We start from the raw sequence: 21,174 nt of genomic DNA, 5'->3' as shown, positions 1-21,174 counted from the left end.
TTTTAGCTGTTATTCTTGCTGTTCAAAAAACAGATTTCTAAGCTGTTAAAAAACAGAATTTCTAAGCCACAGTCACTGATGAACCATGACTTTGACCTTGAAAGGAAAACTTTTCATATGTGAAGTCTAATATCCTCAACATGATTATTTTGAAGATACATGAACATTTAAAATAACAAGATTTCTTTCATAATGTGTGGATTGCTTCTTCACTGCAGCTATTCTACGATTCTAACTTAATCTACAGGCACACCCAGTTCTTTGCACTCAGTAAGGCCTTTTAAATATATCCAAATGGGAGCTCCTTTTACTTAGTACAGTTTTGCTGTTTGTCAGTTTTCTTCAGTCCAGTTGGCTCTTCTGACCCTTGGCAGCAGTTCCCAGATAATACGGATTCATTTGAACTAAGTCTCAAACAAAAAAACCAAACTCCATCAACTCACTGAAACTTGATGGGCATGCTTTTTGATGCTGGTAAAATCCTGGCCTCCAGAACTATTAGTTTAGTTATTTTTTTAGCAGCCTCCAGGTGTTTTTTTCCCAGACACAGTACTGTGCAAAGATCTCAGACACCCTGGATTTTTTCATACAGTTTCCGATGGTATGGCCTCCATAGAGCCCTGATCTCAACATCAGGGAGGCAGTGTGGGAGTATCTGGAGAGATGGAATCAAGTCAGGCAGCCAAAGTCTGCAGAAGAACTGTGGCAAGTTCTCCAAGACGCTTGGAACAACCAGCCTACCAGCCAGATTTCTTATAAAACTGCACCACAGTGTACCTCAGAGAACTGGTTCAGTTTTAAAGGCAAAAGGTGGTCACTCCAAATTTTGATTTGATTTAGTTTTTTTTATCGCTTACTGCTCTTAATAGAATTATTTGATATTCAAGTCAAATCACTTTTTATTGTCATTTCGACCATAACTGCTGGTACAGTACCCAGTAAAAATGAGACAATGTTTTTCAGGACCATGGTACTACATGAAACAATACAAAAACTACACTGAACTACATAAAAACAACACAGAAAAAACTATACTAGACCACAGACCTACCCAAGACTGCATAAAGTGCACAAAACAGTGCAGGCATTACAATAAATAATAATAGGACAATAGGGCAGTAAGGTGTCAGTCCAGGCTCTGGATATTGAGGAGTCTGATAGCTCGGGGGAAGAAACTGTTACATAGTCTGGTCGTGAGAGCCCAAATGCTTCGGTGCCTTTTCCCAGACGGCAGGAGGGAGAAGAGTTTGTATGAGGGGTGCGTGGGGTCCTTCATAATGCTGTTTGCTTTGCGGATGCAGCGTGTAGTGTAAGTGTCTGTAATGGCGGGAAGAGAGACCAGGATGATCTTCTCAACTGACTTCACTATCCGCTGCAGGGTCTTGCGATCCAAGATAGAAACTTCTAATGTGTTAGAAAGGATGCATTTTAAAATGTAAAGAAGGAACTTGAAAAATAAAGTGTTCCCCTTGATCCTCCTTACAGAATAATTCATCTTAGAAAATCGTTAAAATATTGATTACTCCAGGTTTCAATACAGATTTAGGGTGGTGATTCATTTCAATTCAAAATTCAAAGTAAACTTATTATTGAAGTACATATATGTCACTATATACAACCCTGAGATTCATTTTCTTGTGGGCATACTCAATTTAATACACAACAGAATGATAACCATAATAGAATCAATGTAAGTCTGCACCAACTTGGGTGTTTAACCAGTGTGCAAAAGATACAAACTACGTATAAAAATAGAAGGACATAATAATAATAAATAAAAAAGAGATAAATATCAACATGAAGTAAAGAGTCTTTGAAAGTGAGTCCATAGGTTGTGGTAACATTTCAAGGATGAAGTGAAGTTGAGTGAAGTTTTCCACTTTGGTTCAAGAGCCTGATGGTTGAGGGTTAATGACCGTTCCTGAACCTAGTGATGTGAATCCTGAGGCTCCTGTACCTTCTTCCTGATGGCAGCAGTGAGAAGAGAACATGTCTTGGGTGGCTGGAGTCCCTGATGACGGATACTGCTTTCCTGTGATGATGTTCCATATGGATGTTGTCCATTGGTGGGGAGGACTTTATCCGTGATGGACTGGGCTGTGTCCACTGGGCTCACTTTCTGTAGGATTTTCCATTCAAGGGCCTTGGTGTTTCCATGCCAAGCTGTGATGCAGTCATCAACACACTCTCCATCTATAGAAGTTTGTCAAAGTTTATGTCATTTTTCTCATTGGTATTTACAGTTTCATTTTATAGACTGAACAAAAGGTGATGTTCAGAAAGTGGATTTAATAATGTCTCATACCAGATGAGACACATTTAAGGTGAGGGGGGTAACTTCAAAGTAAGTATGCAGGGGAAGTTTTTACACAGTGGTGGGTGCCTGGAATGTGCTATTGAGGGAGGGGGTGGTGGTGGAGGCAAATATGATAGAGATGTTCAAGAGGCTCATAGACACGTGGATGTGCAGGAGATAGAAGGTAATGAACATTGTGTAGGCAGAAAGGATTGGTTTAGTTGTCCCTTTACTTAATTAGTTTGGCACAACATTGTGTACCAAAAGAACCTGTTCCTTTGCTGTAGTGTTTTATGTTCTATTTAGATCAAAAAGCATCTAATTAACTAGAGTAGTTAACAACGATTGTAAGCATTGATTCAGAATGCTTACCTGTGAAACTTCAAACTGAAATGATTTCTCAGCTTAGCTACAATGTGACATGTGTGAAATGGAATAATACCATTGTCAAATTGTACATTTCTTCTTGTTAGATGTGAGACCAGAAAATGACATTTGGAAAGGAATAACTTCCAGTAATTGTTTTCTCCAGCAACTGCCACAGTGATTGTAGAAGTTACACCCATAAACGACTTCAGTCCAGTATTTGAGAAGAATCCGTATCGCTTTGATGTTTTGGAAACAGAAGCAAGTGAGTTATTCTCCTTTCCCACCATGGAAGATTTAATGATTTTCAAACAATGTGTGTATATGCAATAAAATCTTCACTGGTAAGATAAATATATAGTGTGTGCGCTCTCTCTCTCTCTCTCTCTCTCACACACACACACACACACACACACACACACACACACACACACACACACACACACACACACCACACACTCTCTCTCACACACACACACACACACACACACACACACACACACACACACACACACACTCTCTCTCTCACACACACACACACACACACACACACACACACACTCTCTCTCTCACACACACACACACACACACACACACACACACACTCTCTCTCTCACACACACACACACACACACACACACACACACACACTCTCTCTCACACACACACACACACACACACACACACACACACACACTCTCTCTCTCTCTCACACACACACACACACACACACACACACACACACACACACACACACTCTCTCTCTCACACACACACACACACACACACACACACACTCTCTCTCACACACACACACACACACACACACACTCTCTCTCACACACACACACACACACACACACACTCACACACACACACACACACACACACACACACACACAATATCAACAGTGATTTCAGGGCATTGACAGCTCATGGTTTAGATTTTAATGTCCAGAGCTGCCATTTGTAAGAACTTGATGGGCCTACAGATTAACTGTATTTTAATTCACAGAGAAATTAAGAATGTAAGTATCAATTTTCTATGTGAAAGCTTATTAATTTGATGTCAATCAACAATTCTCTCTGGAAAAATTATTTAAGTTAAGAAATTCAGTTTCTTTGGCAGGGCATTAACTCATGCTTCACAGATAGTGCATGGAATGCATCTAGCAGTGTGCCTGATGTTGTAGTGTGTGCGGGAAGAGAATTGAGTGCAGTTACTGTTACAAGAGAGCAGCTGCTCAAAAAAGCTGAAATATCTAAAGATACACAAGTCACCAGGACCAAAGGAATGGCACCGTGGGGTTGTGAAAGAGGTAGCATTAGAGATTGTGGAGGCAATTGCAGTGATCTCTTAAAAATCATTGGACTCTGGTATGGTTGCAGAGGACTGGAAAGTTTCAAATGTCACTCCACTCTTTAAGAAAGGAGGAAGGCAGCAGAAAGGAAATTATACACAAGTTAGCCTGATCTCAGTGGTTGGAAAGATTTTGGAGTCAATTGTTAAGCCTGAGGTTATGGAATACCTGGTGACACAGGACAAGAAAGGACAAATTCAGCATGGTTTCCTCAAGGAAGATTTTGTCTGATGAACCTGTTGGAATCCAAGTAGGATAGCTAAAGAGGATGTAGTAGATGCTGTATATTTGGATTTTCAGAAGGTCTTTGACCAGGTGCCACACTTGAGGCTACTTACCAAGTTAAGAGCCCATGGTACTACAGGAAAGTTACTAAAATTGTTAGAGCATTGAGTGATTGGTAGGATGCAGTGAGTGGGAATAAAAGGATCCTTTTCTGGTTGTCTGCCAGTGACTAGTGGTGTTCTGCAGGGGTCGATGTTGAGACCACATCTTTTTATGCTGTATATCAATGATTTAGATGATGGAATAGATGGCTTTGTTGCCAAGTTTGCAATGATACAAAGATTAGTGGAGGGGAGGTAGTGTTGAGGAAACAGGCAGGTTGCAGAAAACTTAGACAGCTTAGGAGAATGGGCAAGAAAGTGGCAAATGAAATACAATGTTGGAAAATGCATGGCCATGCACTTTGGTAGTAGAAATAAATGTGCAAACTATTTTTTAAACAGGGAGAAAATCCAAAAAACTGAGATGCAAAGGTGCTTGGGAGTCCTTGTGCAGAACACCCTAAATTTTTACTTGCAGGTTGAGTCAGTGGTGAGGAAGATAAATGCAATGTTAGCATTCATTTCAAGAGATCTAGAATACAAGAGCAGGGATGTGATGCTGAGGCTTTATAAGACACTGGCGAGGCCAAACCTTGAGTATTGTGAACAGTTTTGGGCTCCTCATCAAAGAAAAGATGTGCTGGCATTGGAAAGGGTCCAGAAGAGGTTCACAGGGATGATTCTAGGAATGAAACAGTTATCATTCAAGGAATATTTGATGGCTCTGGGCCTGTACTTGCTGGAATCTAGGATGACGAGGGGGGATCTCATTGAAACCTTTTGAATGTTAAAAGGCCTAGACAGAGTAGATGTGTAAAGGATGTTTCCCATGGCTGGGGGAGTCTAGGACAAGGGGGCAGAACTTCAGGATAGAGGGGTGTCCATTTAAAACAGAAACACAGAGAAATTTTGTTAGCCAGAGTGGTGAATTTGTGGAATTCGTTTTCACATGCAACTGTATTGGCCAGGTCCTTGGGTGTATTTGAGGCAGAGATGGATAAGTTCTTGATTGCACACGGCATCAAAGGTTATGGGGAGAAAGACGGGGAGTGGGGCTGAGGAGGGGTAAAAAGGATCAGCCATGACTGAATGGTGGAGCAGACTTGATGGGCCAAATGGCCTAATTCTGCTCCTATGTCTTATGGTCTTATGGAAATGCAGTGAGCAGGTGTAAAATGTTAGCTTAGAGGAGCACATAGACAGATCTGTGAGAATGGGTGCTGAGAAAGGACAGAGGGGGTCCCTCCCCTTGAACTGAGTCCAATTTTCTGTGAGTTGTCCACAGGATCACAAAAGCTCTACGTGAGAATAGAATGTAGAATTTCAGTGCTTTCAGAAATAAGGTAAGTGATGGATGGGGTGTCAGTTCATAGAGAATTAAATGGACTCCAATATTGGCCTGAGGCCCGACACATACTGGAGCTGTGCTCTTCATCTACTGTAGCATTATATTTTGCGGGTACTTACATTAATCATTCCAGATCCTTCTCTTGTATACGTCAAATAAAAGTTATGAAATAGGCCACCATATCTGCCACATCTTCATCCTCTGTGGCTGAAGTTTCATCTCAACTTGTAAACTGACTCTATCTCCTAACTCCTTGCTCATTCTAGATTCTGGTGCATGTCTCACAAATGAGTTTGTTTTTAAATTGTGTATTCTGAACAGCAAAACAGAAGATTGGGAGAGTTGTTGCAACAGATAATGATTTTCCACTGAATTCCGTGACCTACAAAATCATTTCTGGAGACATGCAAGTAATGGCACGGTTCTGGATCGATCCAAAAGAAGGAATTCTGGAGCTGATAACACAGTTAGATTATGAATCTGTCAAAGAGTATACTCTCACTGTCGAAGCTGTGGATAGTGATCCTAATCAACCTAAAACTGCAGTCACCCAGGTAGGAATATGTGTTTGGTGTGGGCAACTCTTCGAAAGAATAAAAGGCGTAATAGATAAAAACTATAAATGGCATTTATCTACATTTATGTACATGTATTTTCTAAAATGTTACACATTATCTTTATGTGTAGACTTTGGCTGTGGGATACTTAAAATGCAAGACTAAACTTCTGAAAATGATGTTAGAAAAGTCATGTGGAAGGAACTGCCCTTGAACTCTCCAAGGATATCAATTGTCAGTCTTTACAGATCCTCCAATACTGGGAACTAAATATTTCAATGCATTCCACATTTAGAAAGATAGGCAAGAAGGAAAAAGAGGTGGGGTAATGCTATTAATTACAGATCTCATTAGCACAGTGATTAGAATGGATCTTAGCTTGGCAGGGCGTAGTATAGAATTAGCATCAGTGTGGGTCATGCTCTGAAGCAGCAGAAGCAAGAAAATCATAAACAGGCCGAGACCTGAAATGTCAACCCAGGAGTGGAAAGGAAGGAGAAAGATAAAATGGTGGGGGAAGAGGAAGGAGGACCAGCAAGAAGATGATAGGTATAGCCGGAAGAATGGGAAAGATAAAGAGCTGGAGATGAAGGAATCTGATAGGAGAGAAGAGTGGACAATAGAAGAAAGGGAAAAATGAGAGGCACCAGGGGGAGGTGATAGGTGAGGAGAAAAGGCATGAGGCTAGAGTGGGGGATAGAAAAAGAGGGAAAGGAAAGAGAAATTTGTACTGGAAGGAAAAATTGATGTTCATGTCATCAGGTTGGAGGCTACCCAGATGAAATATAAGGTATTGCTCCTCCACCCTGAGAGTGGCCTCATCACGGGAAAAGAGGAGGCCATGGACCAACATGTCAGAATAGAAATGTGGATAGGAATTAAAATGGCTGGCCACTAGGAAATTTCACTCTTGGTGGATGGAGGTGCTCGACCAAGCAGTCCCCCAATTTACAGTGTGTCAGTCTTCACCAATGTATAGGAGACCACACTGGAAGCATTGTATACAATAGACGACCCCAACAGATTCAGTGGTGAAGCGTTGCCTCACCTGGAAGGACTGTTTGGGGCCCTGAATGGAGGTAAAAGTTTGAGGTAAATAGGCAGGTAACTTGGAGGGCTTTTTGGTCACAGGAGGAAGATTAGTGGGGAATGAGGAATGGACACTGGAATCACAGACAGACCAATCCCTATGGAAAGTGAAGAATGAGGGTCGGGTAAGGCCAGAAGCAAGAAAACATCAGCAGAAGTTGATAGAATAGGCCACTGAATAATAGTGCAGTAGGGAATGATATAAATGAGTCATTACATTCAGTAATTATGGAGAACCTAAATGTGTCACATGGATTGGCCAAACAAATTAGTAAGGATAATTTCTAGGATTTATATAAGATAGTTTTCTGTTGAGGAACTGCAAGGGTTCCGGCTAGTGCTATACAAAGGGAATTGGGAAGAAAGTCCACAGTATTCTAGAATTTTGCATTAAGCCTGAAATTAATGTAATTCAATTGGAAACCATGATTTTCAAACTAAACACAGGAAGTCATGAAGGTATAATAAGGTGGGGTTGGTTGTGGGAGAGCGGGGACCTCTTTTATATAGATTCCCATGGATAGGCTATGGCTAGCTGTTGAAACAATAATACATAAAATGCAACAAATAAACATTCCTGCAAGACACAAAAACACAACATGGTCCAAACATATAATAAAGGAGAAATTAAAGATGGCATTAAATTATAAGAGAAGGTTTATAGAATTGTTAGAAGAAACAGTGAACCTGAAAATGATGAGCATCTTAGAATTTGGCAAAGAATGAGAATCAAAACCAATATCAGCCTGTGAGAGCTTCCATAGATAGGTAGAAAGGAAAAGACTAGAGAGGTCAAATGTGAGTCCCATACATATAAGATAATTTATAATTGGATATAAGGAAATGGCAGAGAAATAAACTAATACTTTGTGTCTGTTGTCACCAAAGAAAAGAGAACACATCCAGATATAGTGGGCAACAAAGTTTCAGCGCAAGTGAGGAAAAAAAAGTGTTACTAAATATTCCTAGAGAAATTAATGAGCCTGAAAACTGATTTATCCCAAAGACCAGAGGATGTCCATCACAGAGCTGTTAAAAAGGAATTACTGACCTATTAACCTGAAAAAGGTGGGAAAATAGTTCAGTCTATAATAAAGAGGTCTGTGTCTTTGCTATCGCATAGCTCATGCTTGTGTTCGGTTACGGGTGTGCTTTTTGTTTTGCTGGTGGGGGAGAGGGGACTGTTGCTCACTGCCACTTACACGTGGGAGGGGGGCAGCTGGGGGGCTTTGGGGTTCTCATGTTTAACTGTCGTTCATTTTTTGGGACACTTCTCTGTTTTAGTGGATGTTTTGCAAAGAAAAAGCATTTCAGGATATATATTGTATGCATTTCTCTGACATTAAATTGAACCTTTGAAGAGGTAAGTTGGTAGGTGGACTTTGTTTTTGGTTTCTCTTTGCATTTTTTTTGAGGAATAGAGAGCATGTCAGTAGGGTTAGTATTTTGCTCTGGGTGTCGGATGTGGGAATCCTGGGAATTTCCAGTCTCCCAGATGACCATCTCGCCAGGTGCACCGAGAAACAGCTCCTGAGAGACTGCGTTAGGGATCTGGAGCTGTGGTTCGATGACCTACTGCTTACTAGGGAGAGTGAACAGGAGATAGAGAGGAGCTACAGAGAGTTAGTCACCCCAAGCCTGTGGGAGTTTGATAAGTAGGTGATGGTCAGGGAAGCGAAGGGAAGAGCTCAGATAGTAGAGAGCACCCCTGTGGCCACCCCCTCAGTAATCGTTACCTCATTTTGGATGCAGTTGAGGGGGATGACCGGACAGAGGACGACAACAGCAATTGGGTCTCTGGCACTGAACCTGGGTCCATGGTGAGGAAGGGAAAGAGAAAGATGAGGAATGCGATAGCCATAGAGGATTCCATAGTGAGGGGGACAGTCAGGAGGTCCTGCCAGCCTGCTAGAGATACCCACATGGTGTGTTGCCTCCCAGGTGCCAGGGTACGGGATGTCTTGGATCAGGTGCAGAGTATTCTGAAGGGAGAGGGTGAACAGCCAAAAGTCTTGGTACACATTGGTACCAATGACATAGGTAGAAAAAGAGAGGAGGTCCTGAAGAGAGAATTCAGGGAGTTGTGTAGGAAGCTGAAAAGCAGGACCTCCAGGGTAGTAATCTCAGGATTGCCGCCTGTGCCACGTGCTAGCGAGTGCAAGAATAGCATGATCATGTGTGTTAATGTGTGGCTGAGAGACTGGTGTAGGGAGCAGGGCTTCAGATTCCTGGACGATTGGGGCCTCTCCTGGTGGAGGTACAACCAATACAAAAAGGACAGGTTACACCTGAACCCAAAGGGGCCCAATATCCTAGCAGATATTTAATAGAACTGTTAAGGAGGGTTTAAACTAATTTGGCAGGGGATTGGGAACAAGAATGATAGGGTTGAGGAAGGGGAAAGCAGAAATAATTCAAAGATAGTGTGCAACAGAGATTATAGAAAGTACAGGCAGGAGATGAGGCTTAATCTCAGCCAGTGGCGTGAGTTACAGGGCAATAGAGGGGTGGTGAAGTTAAAACAGAAAGCAACAAATATTGGACTGTAATATCTGAATGCATGCAGCATAAGGAATAAAATGAATGATCTTGAAACTCAGTTACAGATGAGCAAGTATGAATGATGTGGCCATCTCTGAAACATGGCTAAGGTGTGGCTGCCTTTGGGAGCTGAATGTCCAAGGATGTATTAGAAAGATAGGTTAGTAGGCAGAGGGGGTAGTGTGGCTCTGTGTATAAAAAATAATATTAAATCATTAGAAAGAGATAACATAGGATTGGAAGGTGTAGAGTCTCTATGGGTTGAGTTAAGAAATGACAAGGGTAAAAGGATCCTAATGGCAGTTGTAACAGGCCTCCAAACAGTAGCTGAGATGTGGATTACAAATTACAGCAGGAGATAGAAAAGGCATGTCAGAAAGTCAATGTCATAATAATCGCTGTGGATTTTAACATGGAAGTGGATTGGGAAAACCAGGTCAGTACTGGACCTCAAGAGAGAATGTCTAAGTGATGACTTTATAGAACAGCTTATTGTCGCCCCACACTAGGGGATCAGTTGTGCTGGATTGGGTGTTGTGTAATGATCGGGAGATAATAAGAGAGCTTAAGGTTAAGGAACCCTTAGGGAACAGTGATCACTATATGATCGAGTTCACTTTGAAATTTGAGAGGGGAGAACTCCCCAATGTGTTGGTATTTCAGTGGAATAAAGGAAATTACAATAGTATGAGAGGGGAACTGGCCAAGGTTGATTGGAAAGGGACATTTGCAGAAAGGACAGCAGAGCAGCGATGGCTGGAGTTTCTGTGAAAAATGAAGGAAGTGTAAGACAGATATATTCCAAACCAGAAGAAATTTTCCAAGGGAAGAAGAACGCTACCGTACCTGATAAGTGAAGTCAGAGGCAAAGTAAAAGCAAAAGAGAGGGCATACAAGGAAGCCAAAGCTAGTGGGAAGGAGGAGGAATGGGAAGCTTTTAAAAACTTCCAGAAGGAAACTATGAAGGTCAATAGGAAGGAAAAGATGAATTATGAAAGGAAGCTGGCAACTAATATCAAAGAAGATACTGAAAGCTTTTTTAAGTATATAAAGGGTAAAAGAGAGTTGAGGGTAGATATAGGACCAACACAAAATGATGCTGGAGATATTGTAATGAGAGACACAGAGATAGCAGTGGAACTTCCATTAGTCTTCACAGTGGAAGACATCTGCAGTATACTGGACATTCAAGACTGTCAGGGAAGAGAAGTTTGTGGAATGAAAATTACAAATGAACAGGTGCTCAGGAAGCTTAATGGTCTGAGGGTGGATAAATCTCCCGGACCTGATGGAATGCACCCTCGGGTTCTGAAGGAAGTAGCTGGAGAGATTGCTGAGGCATTAACCATGACTTTTCAAGAATCAATAGATTCTGGCATTGTACTAGATGACTGGAAAATTACAAATGTTACTCCACTATTTGATAAGGGTGGGAGCCTGTTAGCCTGAAATCTAACAGTGGTTGGGAAGTTGTTGGAATAGATTGTTAGGGATGAGATCACAGTACCTGGAGGCACATGACAAGCATGGAGGCACAAAGCCAGCATGGCTTCCTGGAAGGAAAATCCTGCCTGGCAAACCTACTGCAATTCTTTGAGGAAATTACAAGCAGAGTAGACAAAGGAGATGCAGTAAATGTGGTGCACTTAGACGGCCTTTGACAAGGTGCTGCACATGAGGCTACTTAGCAAGTATAGAGCCCATGGAACTACAGGGAAGTTACTTGCATGGGTGGAGCATTGGCTGGTTGACAGAAAACAGAGAGTGAAAATAAAGGGATCCTATTCTGGCTGGCTGCTGGTTTCCAGTGGATTTCCACGGGGGTCGGTGCTGGGACCGCTGCTTTTTACAATGTATGTCAATGATTTGGACCATGGTATTAGTAGATTTGTGGCTAAATTTGCCGATGATACAAAGTTACGTGGAGGAGCGGGTAGTGTTGAGGAATCAGAGAGGCTGCAGAGAGATTTAGATAGTTTAGGGGAATAGGCAGAGAAGTGGCAAATGAAATACAATGTTGGAAAGTGTATGTTCATGCACTTTGGTGGAAGAAATAAACGGGCAGACTATGATTTATTTGGGGAGAGAATTCAGAATGCAGAGATGCAAAGGGACTTGGGAGTCCTTGTGCAAGATATCCTAAAGGTTAACCTCCACGTTGAGTCGGTTGTGAGGAAGATGAATGCAATGCGGGCATTCATTTCTAGAGGTCTAGAATATAAGAGCAAGGATGTGAGGTTGAGGCTCTATAAGGCACTCGTGAGACCACACTTGGAGTATTGTGTGCAGTTTTGGGCTCCTTATTTTGGAAAGGGTATACTGACATTAGAGAGGGTTCAGAGAAGATTCACGAGAATGATTCCAGGAATGGAAGGTTACCGTATGAGGAACGTCTGGCAGCTCTTGGGCTGTATTCCCTGGAGTTCAGGAGAATGAGAGGGGATCTCATAGAAACATTCCGAATGTTAAAAAGCCTGAACAGACTAGATATGTCAAAGTTATTTCCCACGGTAGGGGATGCTAGGACAAGAGAGCATGACTTCAGGATTGAAGGACTCCATTTAGAACTGAGATGCAGAGAAATTACTTTACTCCGAGGGTGGCAAATCTGTGGAATTTGTTGTCATGAGCGGCTGTGGAGGCCAAGCCATTGGGTGTACTTAAGGCAGAGATAGGTATGTTCTTGATTAGCCAGGGCATCAAAGGGTAAGGGGTGAAGGCTGGGGAATGGGGATGACTGGAAGAATTGGATCAGCCCATGATTGAATGGCAGATCAGACTTGATGGGTTGAATGGCCTACTCCTGCTCCTATATCTTATGATCTTGTGGTCTCATAATGGTTGTGAAATTAGTAATTGGAAAATGATAGGGTTCAGCAGAGTATTTATGAAAAGGAAATTACGCCTAACTAATCCACTGGAATTTTTTGAGGTGCATTTGGTAAAGAAGATGAGGTTGGGCCAATGTATGTGTGCATTTGGATTTTCAATGTGCTTTTGATAAGGTTCCATGTAGAAGTTTGGTGAAAATAAAAGAACTGAGAGCACAGAACTGAGCGAAATATGTCAGTGTTAATTAAGAGCCAAGTAACAAATAGAAAGCATGACGAAGGAACAACAGGTTGGCACATTGTGAGTAATGGAGTCCGTTAGAAATCAGTAGAGATCAGAGTGGGACACAAGAGGTTGAGACTCTCTGACCTGATTCAGGGTTTTGACCTGACACATCAACAGTTTCTTTCCCACACAGACGCTGACTTCCTTCAGCAGCTTGTTTGTTGGGAGATCAACGTGAAGCTATCCAGTTCAGTAGACTAATAGAAACGCTAAGCATTTTTAGAGTGAGGGACTGAGAAATTTTGGTGTTTAAAGGGACATTTGTAGCTTTGTACATGAGTTACTGAAAGCTGAGATGTAGGTTCAGCAAGCTATTAGGAAGGAAAATGATATTCTGTATTTGCCTTGATTGCTGGAAGATTCAAGTATAGGAGTAAGTGTCTCCCTTGCTGAGATCACAATATTGGAGTATTGTATATGGTTCTAGTCTGCTTTGCAAAAATACTTGCTTTAGAGAGAATGCAATGAAGACTCATCAGAGTGTTTATGTAAATGTCTGAGTTTCGAGAAATTATTGAACAAAATAAATCCCCATCCTTTCGAGTTGAGTGGAATGAGACCTGATCTCACTGAAACACAGAATTATGAGAAGACTCAACAACATGGATATGGAGATGCTGTTTCTCATATCTGAGAAGTCACAGAATCATTGGGTTGTACAACATAGAGTCTGGCCCTTTGGTCCACTACATCCACGCCAACCTTCTTGATCCTACCTCTACCATCTCCTCCAGCAGCTCAGTCCAGATGCCAACCACTCCTTGAGAGCCCAATTTACCCTTCAGATCCACTTTAAGCCTCCGTTCTCTCCCCTGAAACCCATGACCTCACATTAAAGATGCACTGTCATGGGGAAACATGACTCTGGCTTTCTAACCTCTCTATACCTCTCACAATAACTGAATCATGTCACCCTCAGGCTCCTCTGCACTAAGGAAAACAGACACAGCCTCGCCTTATAAACCAAGCTCTCCAGTACAGACAACATCCTTGTCAATCTTTTATATGCACTCAATCTTAATCCTTCCTGTAGAGTGGTGAAGTGATGTAAGCTGGTTCAACAAAAGGAAAATCAAACTCTACACATTTTTAATTTTGTTCTGTGACAGGATGGAAATATACACAATGGGTTTAAGTGAACTTTGCCAACTTTGGAGGGGTTATTGGTGATGGAAGTATGGGTTGAGTGGCAGTTACTGGCAAATCAAATAGTGCAGTGAGCAATTGGCAAAGGACCAGGCGGAGAGCAAGTGATACATGGCTGGAAGAGACTGCTCTGTGAGGTAGTTCCTGGGAAATTGACAAATCAAATTTTTGAAAGGTAGGGTGAGAAAAGAGATGTGAGAAGCTCTGGAGGTCAAATTGGATCCTGTTGAGGCAATTTTCCAGGGGTTAAAGTGAAGTCTGTAGTTCAATTTAGAGAGCTTAATTCTAAATTTAGGACAGGGCAGAAAAATGACCAAAGTAAAGTTGTATCAGAGGTTGTTTATCTTGTCTGCATCTGACCTAACTGGGACTACAGCCTTCCCACTCTGTTTAAAGGAGAGCAATACAGGTTGGGATCAGAAGGATTTAATGAGAGTGCATCTGTGTTTACAGCTGAGAGCTGTGATTTATCATGTGTCAGTGAATTTTCTTTCATTATTTTTTGCCCTATTTCTTCTGTTTGCATTTGAAGATAAAAGTAAGATCGTGTAAGAGAGGACTAAAAAGATAATTGATTATCTTTTACTGATAATATAAGACCCATTGGTGTTGAGGTATATATTGTGACATTACAGATTTGTTTGCAGTAATGTTTGTTATCTGGTATACTACAAAGCTTCACAAAATCTTTTGGAGAGAGCCTCAAACGTTGGCTAAAGTGCATCACCTGACATGAAGTAGACATCACTCTGACCTTTGGGTTTTCTGGTTAGCTTCTAATGGCTGGCACTGCTGTTTTAGCAGCCGGTTTGGGTAAATTTTCCTGGCTTCTGATATTAAATCTCTTTTTTGTTTTCTGTAAAATTAATATGTCACTCTCCTGTGAAATCAGAATATCTCAAAATGTGAATTAAGTGCAAGTTTTCAGATAGAATACTAAAGTATTCCCCTGGGAATTGGATATTAACATGATACATCAGTTTATAATCCTTAAGCAGTCTTTTATATAATTTTCTGGCAAAGATGTGGGTACGTGTTCATGAAAGCCAACATAACTTTGAAAGCTCCACTCTTCGCTTTTTGCATATTAATCTTGCACTTCTTTTCCATTTGAAATCTGTTCCTTGTTAGGTCATCATCAATATAATAGAGGAAAATGATGAAAAACCTATTTGCTTTCCACTTACTTACAAAGCAACTATTCTTGATAACATTGCTGTTGGAACTAATATCAACAGCTTCAGACTGAGCTGTCAAGACAGAGATTCCAGTCACAATGAGACACGCTTTGAGATTGTATCAGGTATGTATATTATATTGCATCTGTCTTGAAATAAAAGTCTGAATATGGGTTGACATACAAAATTACTTTCTTGATAAATATTTATCAGCATGCATGAAAAGAAACATTTTCACCAGTGCTTGCTATTGTGTGTTTTTTAGTTCACATGTATAAATGGATCACAAACAGGTCATCAGCCTGAAATGGAATGTTAATTCTTTCCGCCTCACCTGCTGTGTCTTTTCAGCTTTCTTTGTTTTTACTTCAGAAATTAGCATTTTTATTATTGATAGTTCTAAAAGTAAAAGTGTTACTTTTCCTTGATATTTTAAAATATAAATTCTTACAGTATGATTACATGCCAGATTACACCCATATGATCAATTAACCTACTAACCCATAAGTCTTGTGGGAGGAAAACAGAGCACCCAAAGGAAACAGACACACACAGGGAGAATGTATAAACTCCCTACAGACAATGGCGCAAGTGATGTAATAGCATTACGCATACCACCATTCTACCCCAACTTTTGTCAGCTGCCTTCTACGAATGGGCTGACCCTTTCGTCTTCCTCAAATTGGCATTAATACAGCTATCCATGTGTATATAGCACTTTTAATGTAGTCAGGTGTTACAAAGTGTTTCACAGTAGCATTATAAAATTATCTGAACCAACCAAGGAAATTTGATGGATTATAATAAAACTAGCTCAGTTCTTCCTTTGAGAACTCTGTTTAGTCCCTTCTCCCTCTGTTCCCTACCTGACCTCCTGTGAACTGCAGTCTTATTAATAGTTCACCACTCTAGTTATGTGCTTTCCCACATGGAGTCTTTTTTTCTGAATTCAATCCATCAAAAACTTTCAAATAGCTTTAAAGAGCTTTATGAATTCACCCTCAATCTTATTTTGAAGGATAAATTCTGGATTCATGAAGTTACACAAAAAAACATAGCAAGTTTATAAAATATACAAAGGAAGATGCAGATTTACTTCTAGAGCAATAGTAGTGAAGTTGAGCCAAATCTATTGAAGTTTATTTCACTTATAGTCGGTGATGCACCATCAATAACTCTCTGAGATGTGAGGCGAGATATCAGCTTTTATTGACTGGAAGAAAGAACAAGCAGTAGTTGACCACCATACTACATCCTGGAGACTGATTTTACAGCATGCAGGCCATCCTCAAGTAATGAACAGATTCTGCTTTTACAAATGTCCATAATTTGATTTTGTCTGTAGGTCAGAAAATGTCAACAATCTTTTAGCGTGTTAACTATATCACCATTGTATTTTAATGAATGGTATCAAAAGCATAGCACTGATAAGAAAGAACAATTACTCAAAGTAGGGAGAGAGAGGAAACTATTTCTAATCTCCATTGAAATGAATGTGTCTATGTACACCAGACATTTGAATTTAATAATATCATGGGAGTTTGATTGTAGGGTTGATACACCATCAATAACTCATTCTGAGGCGTAAAGGCGAGATATCAGCTTTTATTGACTGGAAGAAGGAACAAGCAGTGAGTGACCACCATACTACATCCTGGAGACTGAGAGGCCGGGCTCAGGCCTCAATCGCCTTTATACAGGGGTCTGTGGGAGGGGCCACAGGAGCAGTCAGCAGGGGTTGTGTCCTGACAGGTATATGTAGTTCACCACAGTTGGACAACATTTTCATAGCAAATTAAAAAAATATGTAAAGCAAGATGAGGATTTATTTCTAGAGCAATAGAATTGAAAAGCTGTGAAGTTCTGCAAAATCTGTATTGAACCTTGGTTAGATCATATTTAATACTGCATATATTTCTGGTTGTCTATTACAGAGAGGCACCAGAGAGGTTTACAAGGATGATACAAGGTGCGAAGATATATAAAAGAGGAAAGGGTGAATATTTGGGTGTTTTTTTAGAAAATAAGGTTGAAGGGTGACATCATAAAGTCTTTAAGATTATGAAAATTTTTGATAGGTTCAGAGAAAATATTTCCATGTAGGAAGAACATAACTAGAGTAGTGAAGTGTTAGTAAAATGATAGTTAACTGGAAGTCAGATAGGCATCTGAAGGGAAACAGCAATACTCACAGGAGGAAGCCCGCGCACTACATAACTACAGGCATGTACTTGTTTTGACAGTTATGGTGCCATTGTGATTTGTCAGTGAAAGCCTTCTGAGCTTCTTGATGCCATTGCTGGCAAATATTTGTTTGGCATTGCATCTTCACCATTATTTTTTTCCAGAAAATATTAAGTGAAGCTTACAGAAACCTTATAAAATAGCAGGTAGGGCAAGTACAGGAACACAAGGGATTGCAGATGCTGGTATCTGCAGCAAGAGAAGATCAAGCTGCTGAAGGAACTCAGCGAGCCAGGCAGCATCAGTGGAGGCAAAGGGACAGCAAACAACTTGGGCTGAAATCCCTGGACTGACTTGAAAAAATAAAGTTTCTTCTGTGTGTGTAAAAAAAAATCGGCTGATTGACAGTAGGCTTTTCCTTTATATTTCGTGTTAAAAATAAGCAGTTTAAGATGTCAAGGCTGCTTTTAGAAAATACCAGTTAAATACTTTTAAGTGTAGTAAACAATGTGTATTAATACTATATGATCAATGACACAATTTGACCAGCAACCTTTCTAAGCACAAATAGCCACTGACATGACATACTTTCTAATTTGGGATACACAGTTTGACATCCATTATTCAAGTCAAGTGCTTTGTTCTTGCAGATTGAACTCTGAAATGTATGCTAAATGGTTCTTGTTAAAGGGTTTCAAAAAAATTCGACAACAATGTTTTTGATGGATTAGTTACTACATTAGCTTAAGTACCACAGATACAGAGACAAGCTGCAGGTTCATACGAATGTAAGAGCAGGAACAGACCATTCAACCCTCCAGCCTATTTGGGCCTTCAAATGCTGTTACATTTCTATTAACTCACTTTGATCCATTTGCTTTTCTGTTCTTGCCCCACCAGTTGCAGATTTAATATCTTTATCGTTGAGATGCTATTCAGTGTGTTGGAGAGTTTGCTGAAAAGAGACTTTTTACGAGTTTCTCTCCCAATAGTCTGGCTCTGACAAGAATTTTCCTACCATCGTATGACGTGGGCAGTCATGGTCTCCACGACCATGATTGTTCTTAGCAAATTCTTCTGCAGAAATGGTTTGCCATTGCCTTCACTTGGGCAAGACGGGTGACCCCAGCCATTATCAATACCATTCAGAGATTCTCTGCCAGGCATCAGTGGTCACACAATTTGTGATATGCACCAGCTGCTCATAACGCCCATCACTTGGTCCCATGGCTTCACATGACCCTGGTCGGGGGTGGGAGGGGGCTAAGCACCCTTGCCAGGCTAGCGGACTGAAGGAGTGCCTTACATCTCCTCCCCACCACCCTCTACCATAGGTAAAAATTTAATTTTCTATAACAATTCCTTCAAAACTCATAAATCCTCAACTAAATCACCCTTGAATTTTCCCTGCTCCAATGAACATAAATCTATCATTTTAGTTACATCTGTAATTTATCATTTAGATCCTTGCTAACATTCTGGTGAATCTCTGCTCCACGGCAAATATAACCTTAGGAAGACTCAGATCGAGAACCAAACACTTTGGTTCAGATATGCTCTAACCAAGCCATTGTATGGCTATAATAATGCTTCATTTATAAAATTCTATCAGAATTCTCTTTCTCAGTCTAGCACATTTTAGATGATGATATAAAATGGTAGCATAATTCTGTGAAATATTCATACCTGTTTAGCATTGTAAAATCATTCTAATTTAGTGGAGCATTCTTTGTCTTTGAAAAACTGTGAAAAGAAAACTATCCAAAGAAATCAATTGAAGTGCATGGTCTTCAGGGAAGTCAGCGTTTGTGCAGAGAAAAAGAACCCTGCACATTAACTGTGATTTGAACTACTGATATACAATTGCATGCCTGGAATTTTAACATGACTATTCCTCTTCATGTAGGCTGACCTATGAACTTATAAGAACATTATCTGTCAGATTTCTAGCATTTACAATTTATTTTGTTTTTTAAAAATTTCTATTAATGAGCTAGTCTGTGCTATTTCAGCTGCATGCAACTACTAAAAGTTAATATAAGGTTTGGTAAATTGCTCTCCACAAAACACACATGTTTGGCATCTTATGAAAATGGCTAGCTTATTCTAAGTAACACAAAAATAGAAATGCAGATGCTGTGGATCAAAGAATATGTACACAACGCTGGAAGAACTCAGCAGGCCAGGCAGCATCCTCTAAGTAACTATTTGCTGATGAGATTGAGGATTTTGAGCCCTAGTTCATGGGCTTTTACTTTTGAATTTCTTGTTTGCCTATGACATAGTAACTCAGTTTTCTATACAAAGCTACAATTCAGTTTTTTGGATAAATTCTGTTATGTACAGAAATATGTTGCCTAATTACTGCTGAGGGTGTTTTTCTTTCTAACTAGTTGTGTTTGTGTGAGGTATCGGATGTTTCTGAGATAGCATGTCATTTTATGAGGATCTGTAATTTGCAGATTTGCAGCAGTACTTGTAACCTGCCAAGAACAGCAGATGAAAACCAGCTTAGTTCTCGGGAGTTATCCTGCTTATCAGCAATGTTCCAAAGACTACAAGAGGCAATTTTAATTCACTGCATCTGGCCGGACTGGTGAAGATTTGAAGTACCAAATCTCTTCAAATTCCTAATGAAGTATAGCCGCTGTCTTGTCTTCTTTATAACTGCATCGATATGTTGGGACCAGGTTAGATCCTCAGAGATCTTGACACCCAGGAACTTGAAGCTGCTCACTCTCTCCACTTCTGATCCCTCTATGACGATTGGCATGTGTTCCTTCGTCTTACCCTTCCTGAAGTCCACAATCAGCTCTTTCATCTTACTGACGTAAATTCCAACCTCATCTGTAAGGAGTCTGCACGACCTCCCCACGAACATGTGGGATTCCTGTGTGTGAACCCACATTCCAAAGATGTAGTGGTTAGTAGATTAATTGGTCATTATAAATTGTCCCGTGTTTAGGCTGAGGTTAAATTGGTGGGTTGTTGGTGGCGCAAATTCAAAGGGCCAGAAGGGCCTATTCTGTGCTGTATCTCTAAATAAATTAGAAATGAATGAATTACAATACTGAAGAATCCTCCCAGTATCAATACTGAATTCAACTAACCAGAATGATACACCTTCTTATAGAGGAAATGTTTACAATTGTAACCCTCAGGTTCAGACCGCATGAGTTTGTCTAGAGGGAGACAGCCTCCAGCCTGGCCAAACTTGAGAAATCTTGTTGGTGTGGATGCTGCATAATGTGTTCTCAGGTTACCAATTCGTACCACAAGATGTCAGACAGCATACCATTTGTAATCAAATGATTTAGATTTATGATTCTTAATCTCACTATAGGGTTAGTAAAGAAAACACGAAGAAAAAGGGCCCATTTTACTGAAACAGTCTAAAGTGCACATTGGAGCTCACGGTTGTCCGTCCATTCATTCCACATTGACCTCCTCCGACAATTGTCGACTCCCGGACCTTCGCTCCAAGTCCACTCCATCCTACGGTCTGCTAACTCTCTCCACTCGCGTCTCCTCTCTTCATCACTTGCCAACCAAAGACCACAAAACCCTTCTCTCAGACACACAAGAAAGAAACAACATGCCTCTCATTGGATGGTGCACACGCTAAAGCCCCATTATCTCTAGTCATAACCCAAACACTGCTGCTA

The 21,174-nt window shown here is 40.6% G+C and overlaps 1 protein-coding gene across 2 annotated transcripts in view; it reads left to right on the top strand.

The window, feature by feature from the left end:
• Window positions 1-21,174, top strand: part of LOC132377838 (cadherin-related family member 3-like) — an 81,269-nt gene that overhangs the window by 46,357 nt on the left and 13,738 nt on the right. For both annotated transcript variants that reach the window (XM_059944259.1, XM_059944258.1), the window contains 3 exons: window positions 2,829-2,927; window positions 6,019-6,251; window positions 15,279-15,450. In XM_059944259.1, the coding sequence (XP_059800242.1) occupies window positions 2,829-2,927; window positions 6,019-6,251; window positions 15,279-15,450 (504 nt within the window). The remainder of the gene's footprint in view (window positions 1-2,828; window positions 2,928-6,018; window positions 6,252-15,278; window positions 15,451-21,174) is intronic.

The sequence above is a fragment of the Hypanus sabinus genome, chromosome 19 (genome assembly GCF_030144855.1).
Source record: "Hypanus sabinus isolate sHypSab1 chromosome 19, sHypSab1.hap1, whole genome shotgun sequence".
NCBI lineage: Eukaryota > Metazoa > Chordata > Chondrichthyes > Myliobatiformes > Dasyatidae > Hypanus > Hypanus sabinus.
Note: the sequence above shows the minus strand (reverse complement) of the source record. Positions and strands in the feature narration are given on the sequence as shown.